This window comes from Eufriesea mexicana, unplaced genomic scaffold (assembly GCF_001483705.2).
Source record: "Eufriesea mexicana isolate 0111107269 unplaced genomic scaffold, ASM148370v2 scaffold265, whole genome shotgun sequence".
Classification (NCBI taxonomy): Eukaryota; Metazoa; Arthropoda; class Insecta; order Hymenoptera; family Apidae; genus Eufriesea; species Eufriesea mexicana.
Window position 1 is genome coordinate 1,688,595 of NW_016908444.1, and position 13,041 is coordinate 1,701,635.

Consider the following 13,041-nt stretch of genomic DNA (forward strand, 5'->3'; position numbering starts at 1 on the left):
TCTATGCATAGCTCGGCGATAAATGACCTCAAAACGACATATACTATCATTACGCTTTTTCTTGTATAAACTTTTTTTTCGTAGTTTAAAAAAAATGAACTTAAACGACCTGGAAAGGTAATTTATTTAAAAAAAAAATTGTTTATAATTTATTGTAATAAATGGTTGCAATAAAAAATACCCCCAAAAGTTTATTATTTCATTTTTCCCATAAAAAGTAATTTCCTAATTATTAATTATAACACTCTTAGAAGTTGTTGAGAATCGTGTTATCACTCGGACCAAATTACAAAAGAAATGATATACGAGAGATAAAGATGCTATTGATACAGATGTTTTTAGGCTACCTACAATGGTCAAACCGAGAACTCTCAATGTCAATTTGTTTACTCAGCTGGTGAAGCAACGCCACGTAGAAATATAAAATTATATATTGAGACCTTATTCAGCACAGCTGTTATATGTCAGTTCTTCTTAAATTTTTGTTGGATATAGAACGATTAAGAGATAGATTTGTAAAAAATTTTTGTCTTATCAACGAACAGGTAAGCAGAAGTTAAAGTAATAGTCAGTGTCTAAATAATAATTTTGAAATGTAATAAAAATATCCTAACGTTTTTTAGGGAACGGTAATCATCAGAAACGTTTCAATTTAATCTATAACAAAATTTTATACACAATAATAACATGGCATAATACTTTTGTAAAAATTGAAATCTAATATTTATACTCATAGATGGAATTTAACGTGGAAGTATTATATAGCTTCTTGTCGAATTATTGGTTTAGGTCGTTATCAGGTAACTTCTGAAACGAACTTATCCTATCGTACATATACGTTCTGCGTGTCAGTAATTACGAGCGTTGATAATGCCGTCACACGTAAAAAATGAACGTGAATATTCCATTCCTACAGGTGAATACTGTTCGTACTTGTCTACGAGTTCTCTTTTTATATTCCTATAAACACTATTAGTTTGTATTATAAAATTGATTGTAGTAGATCATCATCATAGCGTAAGTATACATTTTCTTCATTCTATAAAATTACGTAACTATAGTGATAAAACATTTTATTTTTAACATGTTACCGGATACTATAGGTTCTTATAACAACATTTAGTTTACATTTTTATTTCATCAGTTTAATACTACCGTTCGAATTATCAGTTTGATGCATCGATCCCAACGATCAACAAACTTTTCACTTGAAAGTTTGTTCGTTCGGCTCGAGTTATCAAATTGGATGGATATACTTCGTCTTCGACATGAAATCGACTTACTATGAAGTGAAATTTTGTATATATTTTTGGAGGTATTTGCGATATTCCATTGCACGTTGTTGTAATTCTCGATCAGTTGGCGTATATGCAGCGTAAGTTCGCAAACGTGCTTTTGCAAGTTCCAGATCCTATTTTTAAATAATTTTTTTAATTTAGCATATATAATAATATTTTTCATTATACTAAATATTCATTATGTAACACATAATATAAAAAATTAAACATGCAAAGTTTTATTATGTGTCTTTAATATATTTCAGTTCTTAATTTTTATTGCATGATAAATAAATTTTAATAATAATATCATACCTTTAAAAATTTTCGATTACGAGCCAAAGATTCTTCCGAATTGATGTGAAAAATAGGCGTTAAAAATCCTAAATATTTTTCATTTCGTTGTTGTTCCAAGGGAGTATTATGTATATGATTACTATCAGATATTATCGATGTCATTATTCACAATTTTTATATTAACAATTTACCATTTTGTTAAACATTTATTATAGTTTTTAATTTTAAACGAATTATGATAAATATATTTCATGTGTACACATACTCGCAATGTATTTTATTAAACGTGGTTTCTATAGAAATATCGTGTGGTAACACAATCGATATTGACGTCCGTATGAACATGTACGTTAACGGAACCTAATGCATATTAAAGGATAAGGGACCTTTGTTTATTACACTTTGAAGTAACTTAAATAAATTATATTTAACAGATTGATAATATTTATAATTTTACGTATGAAATTTTCCTATGTGTAAGAATGTATAGAGAATGTATCTGTGGCTCGATAATACATTTTGATAAAAGAACAAAATTCCTTTCTCCTCTAGTATATTCCCTCTATATCTGTTATTTTATTTATTCTTCTAAAGTTTGTGAAGTTGGCTATAAAAAAATATTCAAACTGTAACGTAATTTTTAAATTTAGATCTTTACTAGATGATAAAACTACGATACTTACAAGAATGTATATAATTATGATACTTATAAGTATATATATAATTACAATACTTACAAGAATATATATATGACTCGGTATTGACCGTTCCACTACTTCCGAAAGTCGTGCTTTATTTAATTTGCGTTCTTCATCTAAATATAACATACAAATGTAACTAAACTTGAGATATAATTACCAAACACACACTAACTATTAAAATTATTACCAGTGGGAACTGTTAAAGATAATGTTGGAAGTTGTACAAAACCTGCTACTAATGGTCGTAAAATCCATTCAACTATTTTATTATTTTTTGGAAGTATGTAAATATCAATCTAAAAGAGATAAATTATTAAATTATCAAATTATAATCTTTTAGAACTAAAAATGAAAACTCACTTGTTTATGTCCAGCAAACATAAAGGCATCATTGGCTTCCATTGTTAATCGTAGCGTAATCATATAATCGGAATGATTTTTTATAATATACGATATGAGTAACGGTGTACGAACCCAACCATGGGCTGGCAATTTAGCTTCTAAACCAATCACTACATCTTCAACTCCTAAAGGTGCTAAAGTAACACTACTGCTGGTTTCTAATGCATTATCATCATTTGCACTAAAACAGTAAATTTTAATATTAAATTATTTATTTTACAATTATTTGTAATTTCATTTACCGTTTCCATTTAATGGTGTAGACTCCTGTACTAATAGGTTGTTCACCACCTATTTTTGGTATCAAACAATATGCATCTGTACCTGTTTCGTTTTCAGAAAGTGTAATACCAGTTAAAACAGATACTGATTCATCTGTATTTTCCCTTTCTATTGAATCTCCCTATATAATTACATGAAAGATAGTATCATGATATAAAATAAAACACTAATAACTAATGAAAATATTTTTTACCAGTTCTATGGAGGTATTTATAATATTTATAGGCCATGGAGAAACACAAGAAACGTGAGGCATTATTATAAATGGTTCATTAATGAAACCTTTCATTAATGGTTCAAAAAGTGTAGTATAAAATAATGTTGATATTTCAAATGGTTTTGTAACTGACAACGAATATGTTAATTCTTTAGATCCTTTAATTTGTTTAGGTCTCGAGTATTCTACCTATTACGATAAAATTATATTTACTATAGTGTTTTATAAAAATTATAGATAAAAACGTAGTATATACCTTTATATGAATATCCCGATCACCAACTTTGTGAGCTCTTAAATACACAGTTTGATGAGTAACACAATCTTTTTCCAAATTATCCATTGGTATCGATATTACCGATTGTTTGTTATTCATTGTTAAACTTAATTCCGCTACAATTTGACAAAATTACAATTAGCATATGTAATATGTACTTCTACAATAATTTACATACATACTTGACTGTTCATTTGTTCCATCAGATATAAGTGATACATTTAAAAATGCTGACGACAATTTTTCATTAGCAGTAATAGATATACTAATAGGAAGCCACTCTCCTAAAAGTGCTGGATTATTGGATTCAGCACTTATACTCAGACTAGATTCTTCTTGTTTTATTTCGGCAGTGACTAGTGGTTGTATTGCTTCAAACTCTCCTCTACTATTATAAATATTAAATTAATTAATTTTCTGTAAATATCTATAAATATTTTGTTTCAAACGTACCGAAACTGTTGTATTTCGGGATATAATCGACTCAAGAAATTTGTTTCTTTCCCCGCAACAGAAAATCTCAAAATAATACAACAAATTTTATCATTGCCCATATACAATGAAATTGTAGTAATGCGTATTTTGCTACTATCATTTTGTAGCGAAGCTTGAAATTGATAAACAAATTTTTTCATTTCTTTTCCATGAAAAATAAGATTGTTATGTTCGGCATCGGCAACAATGAATTCTGAATTGTACTCTGGACTACTGATTGTTACTGATATTTTAGAAAATTCAACACTATTACTATATGAATTCCTGAATAAAATAAAAATGTTTGCTACAACTTTCATTTTATCACTGTACGAAAGAATGTAAGCTTGTAAAATTACCTAATAATAACTTCTACACTAATTGTAGAATTGATAGCATACTTAGGTTGTAAAAATCTTGCTTTAACTTCTATAAATGAACTCATATTATCATCAATTGTAAAAACAATTGGATCTGACTGATTAAGTTCCATTACCCACTTTTCTATTGCGGGATATTTCACATCATCGGGTAAGTCAGGTTCTGGAGTTGGTGGTTTTTTCTGTAATTTCATATTTTGCTTAATTCATTAATTACAGATAATTGCATGAAATTGAATTAAATATGACTCACATGAAGAATATTAATGATGTTACTGTAGACAGCAATTTTGTAATCCTCGGAAAATGTGGTAGATGGTCCCAACGCTTCAAATGCCAAGGTGATGTAGTCTCGAATATGTGTAGAAAGATATGCCGCACGCAAGGCATTCTTTAATATATTTGTGATTAAGACGGGCCACCGTTCACCGTGATATTCCCACAACATGTGCATCAATAATCTGGCCAATCAAATTTTATGATTTTGATGTTAAGTTATGAAATATGTCTAGAGGAAATAATGTTAGAGTCAATCTTTTGACTAATGAATAGTACAAAACTTTTTTTTAGTAACTTCAATTAGTTTATGCAAATATAGTAATATTTAAGTTTCTACTTACGTTAAAACATTTCCGTAATCCTTAGAATTATAATATTCTTCAGCCATTTGGATGACTAAAATACGATTATTATACATATCATTAAACGAAAATTTATATAACTTCTAATTAAATACATCATACCTAGTACTCTTCTCATTCTTGGACATCTATACACTTTAAATTGTGAGATTGCATTGCCCAGTAAATCAATGATTATATTCTGAAAGTATAGTAGTTACATATTAAAGTAATTTCTAGTTTTAAATGAATAAAAACTTTTGAGGATAAAAATATTAGATATATTTCTTACAGAATGATTAACTGTGTATTTTTCCTTATACTGCAAAGCCTGTATAGCAAGTGCTTCCTTTACAGGATCTGCAGGTTCTGCACTCAATTTTCCAGGACGCCATGGTCGTTGTCCATAGAATTCAAGTTTCTCCTCTCCAGCTAATGGATCTGGCTCAGGATAAATATTAACATTCTAAAACAATATAATAATATTTAAGAATTTTGTATAAAAATGTATCATAGATATTAAATATATCAATTTATATACTTGACAAAGTTCTTTGCAAGCTGCTTGTCTTAAACTTGCATGATGAGCTGCTGATTGAAAATAATACCCAGGGTGCCGAGTCTGAACAGCAGGAAGTCCCTGTCGAATAGCATCATCAAATAATTCTGCAAATGTAGAAAACTGACTGCACATCCAAGCATGATGTTCAAATATAAGTTCCTTTGGACCAGCCCATAATTTAAATCTGTACTACCAATTTAATATTATTGTGATAATACTTATCATGTACTTCTCATATTATCACATTTATTACATATATTTCTGACCTGTCAGTATGAAGTCTAAATTGAGATATAGCATCTTTAGGAGCATTTACATTGAACATTATTTTACATAACTTGTAATTTATAAAACAAGCAATAGTTGCAATTTCCATTACATTAGTGTCTGTTATTTGTATTTCTAATAAATGATTATATGCTTGACTATAATGCCTATAAAATAATTTTTAACTTTTTAATTATGCCCAAAACCTTTTGTTAATCTTGTTACACTTACTTCTGAGCTAAACTTTGATCTTGTTTTAATTCATTTAAAAATGCCATTTTATACTGATGGCGTACAAATAGATGCTTGTATGCATTTTTTTGTACAGTTTTATTAAGTTGATCTCTATGCCCTTTGACAATACGATATTCATGATGATAAAAGTTTTGTGCCAATTCATATAATGCACTTTCCAGTCTGTAATACATGTAAATACATATGATTAAAATATACAATTAGAGATTGAAGCATGAAATTAATTAGTTCATTACCTAGATATATAGCCTAGTAAATGATTTCCATGAGGTAAAATATATAATAACTTTGGAGGTAATTCACATGCACCACACACAGCTGTGGCACGTTCAGTTGCAATAGCATCTTCAGAACCCGGTGGAGGCTGTGTACATTGTTGTATAAGTACTACAGCAATTTTTGTAGTTCTTCCATCCAAAGCATTTCTAGCAAGTAATTAAAAATTATTTTCATTAATGAATAATATTAATATTATCTTATATAATTTATACCTAAGAGATTGTACTCTAGAAGCACATTCCATCTTTTTTTCATTCCACTGTGGATCATTCCAATCTAAGTTATAGAATACGACAACAACAGCTGGGATTTCATTAAGGTATTTATTCATCCAATTACGTTTTAATATTCCTTTGGGTCTATACCATTCATATGAATTTCTCTAAAATATATCAATACTATTTTAATAATTTAGTAATCATATATATAATAGTCATATTTTATAATTATACAAAATAATATACCTTAGGTTTTACTGTAGGAAATTCATGAGTAGGATTAAGTAATTTAAATTGTATGGCAGAACTTTCCAATCTGCGATTATTACTAAATGCATCCCAAATAGAGCGGTGTATAGGATTTGCAATATCTAAACCGGTTAAACCAATAAGAGCTAATGGTTTAGTAATTAATTCTGGCGGTAACTCACACATAATTAAGAATTCACTGTAAAGAAAAAGGAAATATAATAATTTTCTTATGAATCACAAATATTACTTGCAAAATACAAAATATACCAATCTATAAATTATTTTTAATAGCAAATTACTATTTATACACGTTTAAGCATACCCAATTATTTAAACTACGAACTACATCGAAGAAAAAACTATTGAATTAAAACTTTGTATACAAGAAAATTTTGTACTATTCGTCGTACTCTATATACAATTTGACAGTTTAGGTTATGTATTGTTCTTTGATGATGTTGTGTATCCGTGACTACTAATGCCATCTAGTATTATTATTATAATGATTAATAATTTTGTTTTTAAAGTAATAATTGAATTAAATATTGTGTTACATTAAAATATATTATTTTAATAAATATTGGAATTAATATTTTTAAGGTATTAATTTTTTTATATTTTTAGAAGTAAAATTTTTATTATCTAAATAAAATTATATACATAAAAAATTAATTTCAGTAGTACAGTTACTACATGATAAAGTAAAAAATTCATTATACGTATAAGTAAATTAATATGTTTTCTTTTTAAATAAAGTTTGTTTTATTTGTAATAATATAATCTTTAGACTATATCAGAGGCATTTAATATTTCCGACTCTTTATCTTCTTCCATAGGATTTAATTTACTAGCTGAAGCTGGAGAATTTAATTTTGTCTGTTCAGGTGTTAATCGAACTGTTGTACCATGTCGACTATAATCTTCGATTTCTCCTATTGGTCGCTCAAAATCCTCTTCAGCGATATTCTTTCTGCATCTGTTCTATATTTAAAATTGTTAAAATTAGTAAATTTGATTTAAATTTTTATCTACCTTTTAAAATTATTATTTACCCGAAGAATTTTAAGAAATTCTGTCCGAAATTCCTTACTGCACAAAAAGTATGTGATAATATGGATAGCAAAATTACAAAGCTCTGTGACAGCAGCAAATGCTCGGAATAAAAGGTAACCATTTCCTTTGGTTTCATAATAATCATGATATATAAATTCAGTTAATATCGATGGAATCATTGTTATTATAAAACATATCGTCATCATTGACATTAATATAGCTAAATGTTGTTCTTCTCTAAAAAATAATTATTCTACTATATAAAAATCGATTATTTCTTTGTTTAAGTAAAATTTATTTTATTATCTAAATAATGTAATATGTTTATTAACAAAAATATTGTTCTTTCTAAAATCATCTCAACCGTAACTTTTGAACAGCATGAAAGCGAGAACGAGTTTTTTTAATGTATTAATGAACTAATTATTCCTCTCATTTTTTTTGTTTTTTCAACCCTACCTGTATCCTCGATTGCGAGTCAATAAAGAGGTTTCGGGAACATTTGGAGTACGAAACTTCTCCGAAACCGATTGAAATTCTCTTTTTTTAGCATTAAGCTGCAAAAATCTCTTTACCACAAAGCTGTTTAAGAGAAGAAGAATTATAGTAGGACAAAGTCGCAATGTGATTTCCATGATCCAAATATATGTATTCCATAAGGCTGTTCGCGTGATGGATGTATTTTCACGTAGTGTGAAAACAGTTTCGGTACTTTCTTGTTGTTCATACACTATTCTCATTCCTGTTAATGGAGCACTTATCTATAAAATGATTCTACAATTAAAACTTGTGTATATAATATTTCTAGATAAAAGTAAGAAATATCATTTTGATACCGCAAATCCAAGAATGAAAGAACACAGAGTAAAAGAGTGAACATTCTTGCGTGCGTTTCTGCTGCGGATACGGGCCGGGAAAAAAATAAAAATATATCGATCGACGATTAAGCAGGTCATAATTAAGATGGTGGCTATGGCAAAAGTGTTTACAGCAACCAGTTCCAAATGAGCGTGGTAAAAAACGGATGGGTAATTATTTTTCATGCCGTATCCTAATCTAATAACTAAAATTGTATATCTTTATTAGAATTAACTTAAAATATTCTTACATTTATATATATTTTTTATATTTATATTATGATACCTACATACAGGTATCCAAGATAGAAGGACCCCAATGTGCGCTAATGTTAATCCTCGAAGATATAAGTACGCAATTCCTCGAAACATTGGTGTAGATAACACCAGGAATATTAAAGTATTACCAAATATACCGCTGATTACGATTATCGGAATTATTATTCTATAAATGATACGTAATAAAGATGTGGTCTCGTTAAGGATATTTCTGTCCGTATTAAATATACTGTTCCAAGTAGAATTTTCACCGTCGCAACATAAAACCGTTCTAAAAAAGTTTTACTATATTGAGTAAAGAAGAAAAACACTATGATATTTAACATACAAATTTTTATTACGATAAAAAGCTTTAAAAATTAGAAATCAATGAAGATTTTTTATATTTAATCGATATTATAGATTATAAACGACGTCTTCTCCTTCTTAAAACATACCCTTTAAGTATTCCCGTTAACATAGTGGACACTGATATAAAATAACTGATATATTTAAGAGAAAACTCAATTTAAAAATCACATTAAAAATTTACTTGAATTTACTGATATTTTCAAGAATATTTTTTCACTCATTTTTCAGCTTTTATTAATAGTCACTTGGATAAAATCAACGCAACGGGTGCACAAGTTCTGCAAGATCCATCCCCGATGAATTTAGTACAGTGTTTTCCATGAAAAGTCGATAATGCGCATGCTCTTATAAAGGTTGACTTATTGTTGTAGCCGAAGTATATTTACTTCTACCTTATAATTATATTTCAGCCCTCTACGTTGAATCAGTTAAAGGTACGATCAAAACATATTTTGCCCTTAACTAACAATTTTATTGATTTATTCCAAATAGTAATATATATCATATCAATAACGTAAATAATCGACAGAAGTATTTGAAAGATCGTGATGATAACTGGTAACGCGTTTTGAAGGAAAACTTTATTTTATCTTTAAAATCTTTTCTTCCTCCATGTTATTTTCTAAAAATAGAACATTTAACTATAAAAAATTCGCTACGTATTACTAAATATAAGGATAAATAGAATTGGTATAAATACAGTGTGAAATGGTTCATCTCTGATCGCTTCCCTTAATTTTTTAATGAAATCTCATTATGGGTTTAAAAGCTCCCCATTTTTTCTAGTAATATATAAAATTCGACGTCATACGGATTTATTCTTAGCTACAATATACATTCTAAATTAATCGATTATCTCTGTTTATGGTGATGCTGTTCATCAGCTTCTGTACCGCCACATTGAAAGCTCTGACGTTAGATAATTTTTACTCCTATCGTACTTTAGAGGAACAATCGAAGGATACTACTTCGTGAAAGTGAACAATTCGATGTTACTTAATACTTTTAAAAATGAAATTAAGGTTTTGTCGAATATTTGGGAAAATATTTAACAACCGAAGTACAATTAAATTTCCATCCGAAGAATTATTGAGTATAATTATGATCTATTTTCTACAATTTTTATAAATTTAAATATAATAAATGTAAATGACGTTAAAGAAATCGATTACGCATAATAGAAGTTGCTTTTATAACAGCACGTTCTCCACAAAGGGAAAAATAGTGAATCGACTAATACGCCATTAAATACTTATTCCTCGATTTTGAGATAGTACATATATACATTCGTTAACCTGAAATGAAAAAGATTAGAAGTTTCGTGAAATGCTGAAGAACAAGAACTAATCAATTAAATAACTTTAAAAAGATGAAAGAACAAAAAATGTTGTAAAAAGAAATAAACTTTTATTGTTTGAAGAAATAATAAACAGTTTTAGGCAAAAATTACCTTTTTAACGTGAGTTTTAAATTTCTGTCGATATTCAAAAACGTCTCTGAAAAAACACGCAATTATTTCAAGCAGAAAGCATCATTAGAGGCATACCTTACACTCGATAGAGTATCTACTCGAGCGACTAACGAAAATGCAAAGCTACGGAATAAACTTGATAGGTTACTGGACACATCTACACTGATTATAAATTTATTATATCCGGAGAGTTAAGAGTATTAAATATATTGTATGATATTATGCATTTCTCAAACTTTGTGACAAATGGAAGTAATTCAAATCTTTTAATTTTTTTATATAAAATCTGCAAATCTATTAATCAATTTTATTTTATTAACAATAAGATCAAGTTGAAGAAATAACTAGAACTATTTAACTAAAAAGGATATGTCAAATTCAAAGAACTAAAGAATTGTTCGATTGAAAATCAAAGATATTATTTTCTAATATGTAAAGGAGAATATATCAGCTATTCTCAATAATGTTCTAATACTAGATTTTAATAACATAAATACCTTGAAAGATTTAAATTACTTCACTATCTTTAGTAAAAGCGCTTCTTTCAAGGTAGCCAATAATAATAATTTAACATATTAATATGAAATGTCATAAATGGTGCTTAAAATTACTGCTTTATGCATAATGTGTAAGAATTAAAAAAGTAATTTAAGAGTCTTTAAAGAAGAATTCAATTATAAATATAAATATTCTTCGTTTACAAAGGTTAATATTAATTAATTTTCTGCTATGTAATATATAAAGTTGGTATCACTTGTGTATTAGTATTAAGAAAATTTAAAAATCAACGGACAAACGGTGAAATAACGTGTAAAGTAAAACTTAAACTTAAATATTTTCTTTACGTAATATTACTAAAATGAGTGAATTTAAAACACCAACAATGAAAAGACATAAGAGTAGAGTACAAGATAATCCAGAATTGCAAACACCAATTAAAATCCCAGCTTCCCCGTTTTTAGAACAAATTGGTTATGGATGTGGTAAACAAAACATGATTATTCGAGTTTATTACTATTCGATATTAATATCGTTTTAATATGTAAATACAATATTTTAATAGGAGTTAATGTATTTAGTCTGGAGCGATCACCAAAAGTCGGATTTATTAGATCACCATGGGCTATTAAAAAACGCAACTGCAAAGTTGTGAAAGATGGAAGGTATACAGAACGCATTCGATTCGAAGCAGAAATACTTCGTAAATTAAATCATCCAAATATTGTTGGTTTTCGAGCTTTCACTGAACTTTCGAACGGTGAACCATGCTTGGCAATGGAAAAATTGGATGCCTCTTTAGGTATAAAAAATATCTAAAATTAGTGATAAATGATTATAGTAAACTAAAAATTTATGTAATATTTCTATTAATACAATTTTATTAGGTAATAAGATAGAAGAAAAACTTGAAAACGATGATGATCCATTTCCTGCTAAGGACATTTTGAAAATTACATATGAAATTATAAAAGGACTAGAATATCTGCATCATACTGCTTACATCTTACATGGTGATGTGAAAAGTTATAATGTTTTAGTTTCTGTAGATTATAAAACAGTTAAACTATGTGATTTTGGAGTATCTTTACCACTGAAAGACACTTTAGAAGTAGATACTTCAAATGGAGATTTCACATATGTGGGTACAGAATGTTGGAGTGCTCCTGAAATAATATTTGGTTAGTTAAGTTTACATATTTGTGCACAATAATTTGTATAATATGGAAATGATAATGTGCTTAATTATAAACTTGTTGCTTTAGAGGATGGGCCTGTTACAAATAAAGCTGACATTTGGGCATGTGGTCTTGTTGTTTGGGAGATGATAGCTTTGACACCACCTCATGTAGAATCTTCAGAAATAAATGACAGTTATTTAGATGACTCAATGGTAGAAATGCAAATGAGAAACAATACAAAATCGAATAAATATGATATCAATACGGATTATAGTAGCAGTTCTTTTAATGCAATGATGAATATAAAGTATGGTAAGTACCTTAATAATAATTTACAAATAGAGTAATGTTTAACAGTTAGTGTATTAAATACAATACCTTGGTGATCATAGGTACTCGTCCTGCATTACCTGCTATTAATCTAGGAAAAGAGTATGAAAAGGTACTTGAAGTATTTTTTGCATGCACTACTGCAGATTATAAAATTAGGCCTAGTGCAAAGGGTCTTGTTAATTATTTTAGCAATTATGTATATAATGCTAATAAGTGATATACTTTTAATGTTATTTACATAAGTTTAATGATTGTTAT

At 28.0% G+C, this 13,041-nt stretch overlaps 4 protein-coding genes across 4 annotated transcripts; 1 reads left to right on the forward strand and 3 right to left on the reverse strand.

The window, feature by feature from the left end:
- Positions 1-1,227: 1,227 nt before the first annotated feature.
- Positions 1,228-1,736, reverse strand: LOC108555764 (uncharacterized). Its single transcript, XM_017911558.1, has 2 exons — positions 1,593-1,736; positions 1,228-1,411 (listed from the first exon to the last, which is right to left on the reverse strand). Exons 1-2 carry the CDS (start codon positions 1,734-1,736, stop codon positions 1,283-1,285), a joined length of 273 nt encoding a protein of 90 aa, XP_017767047.1. The 3' UTR covers positions 1,228-1,282.
- A 132-nt stretch (positions 1,737-1,868) lies between these two features.
- On the reverse strand, positions 1,869-6,943 carry gry (trafficking protein particle complex subunit 11 gry). The gene is made up of 20 exons (XM_017911532.1): positions 6,755-6,943; positions 6,503-6,672; positions 6,248-6,436; positions 5,988-6,173; positions 5,756-5,923; positions 5,469-5,673; positions 5,220-5,393; positions 5,051-5,129; positions 4,928-4,982; positions 4,561-4,768; positions 4,287-4,489; positions 3,907-4,212; positions 3,636-3,841; positions 3,433-3,569; positions 3,153-3,365; positions 2,920-3,080; positions 2,636-2,858; positions 2,463-2,571; positions 2,312-2,388; positions 1,869-2,181 (listed from the first exon to the last, which is right to left on the reverse strand). The coding sequence occupies exons 1-20, from the start codon at positions 6,941-6,943 to the stop codon at positions 2,155-2,157; spliced, it is 3,285 nt and encodes a 1,094-aa protein (XP_017767021.1). The 3' UTR covers positions 1,869-2,154.
- A 600-nt stretch (positions 6,944-7,543) lies between these two features.
- On the reverse strand, positions 7,544-9,511 carry LOC108555759 (probable G-protein coupled receptor B0563.6). Its single transcript, XM_017911552.1, has 6 exons — positions 9,387-9,511; positions 8,961-9,220; positions 8,650-8,876; positions 8,273-8,574; positions 7,813-8,050; positions 7,544-7,741 (listed from the first exon to the last, which is right to left on the reverse strand). The coding sequence occupies exons 1-6, from the start codon at positions 9,407-9,409 to the stop codon at positions 7,544-7,546; spliced, it is 1,248 nt and encodes a 415-aa protein (XP_017767041.1). The 5' UTR covers positions 9,410-9,511.
- A 2,044-nt stretch (positions 9,512-11,555) lies between these two features.
- LOC108555735 (lymphokine-activated killer T-cell-originated protein kinase) lies at positions 11,556-13,000 on the forward strand. Its single transcript, XM_017911519.1, has 5 exons — positions 11,556-11,754; positions 11,835-12,071; positions 12,157-12,450; positions 12,535-12,762; positions 12,843-13,000. The coding sequence occupies exons 1-5, from the start codon at positions 11,631-11,633 to the stop codon at positions 12,998-13,000; spliced, it is 1,041 nt and encodes a 346-aa protein (XP_017767008.1). The 5' UTR covers positions 11,556-11,630.
- Positions 13,001-13,041: the final 41 nt, after the last annotated feature.

What these genes read in the sequence shown, in the direction of transcription:
- LOC108555764 (XM_017911558.1), bottom strand. Translation starts at nt 1,736, where the DNA reads ATGACATCGATAATATCTGATAGTAATCATATACATAATACTCCCTTG. An exon ending in GTAATCGAAAATTTTTAAAG is followed by an intron (nt 1,412 to 1,592) that starts GTATGATATTAT and finishes ATTTAAAAATAG; the next exon opens with GATCTGGAACTTGCAAAAGC.
- gry (XM_017911532.1), bottom strand. Translation starts at nt 6,943, where the DNA reads ATGTGTGAGTTACCGCCAGAATTAATTACTAAACCATTAGCTCTTATT. An exon ending in ACATCATTAATATTCTTCAT is followed by an intron (nt 4,490 to 4,560) that starts GTGAGTCATATT and finishes ATGAAATTACAG; the next exon opens with AAAAAACCACCAACTCCAGA. An exon ending in TGGAACAAATGAACAGTCAA is followed by an intron (nt 3,570 to 3,635) that starts GTATGTATGTAA and finishes GTCAAATTGTAG; the next exon opens with CGGAATTAAGTTTAACAATG.
- LOC108555759 (XM_017911552.1), bottom strand. Translation starts at nt 9,409, where the DNA reads ATGTTAACGGGAATACTTAAAGG. An exon ending in CTTTCATTCTTGGATTTGCG is followed by an intron (nt 8,575 to 8,649) that starts GTATCAAAATGA and finishes ATCATTTTATAG; the next exon opens with ATAAGTGCTCCATTAACAGG. An exon ending in AATTTCTTAAAATTCTTCGG is followed by an intron (nt 7,742 to 7,812) that starts GTAAATAATAAT and finishes TTTTAAATATAG; the next exon opens with AACAGATGCAGAAAGAATAT.
- LOC108555735 (XM_017911519.1), top strand. Translation starts at nt 11,631, where the DNA reads ATGAGTGAATTTAAAACACCAACAATGAAAAGACATAAGAGTAGAGTA. An exon ending in AAAATTGGATGCCTCTTTAG is followed by an intron (nt 12,072 to 12,156) that starts GTATAAAAAATA and finishes CAATTTTATTAG; the next exon opens with GTAATAAGATAGAAGAAAAA. An exon ending in AATGATGAATATAAAGTATG is followed by an intron (nt 12,763 to 12,842) that starts GTAAGTACCTTA and finishes TGGTGATCATAG; the next exon opens with GTACTCGTCCTGCATTACCT.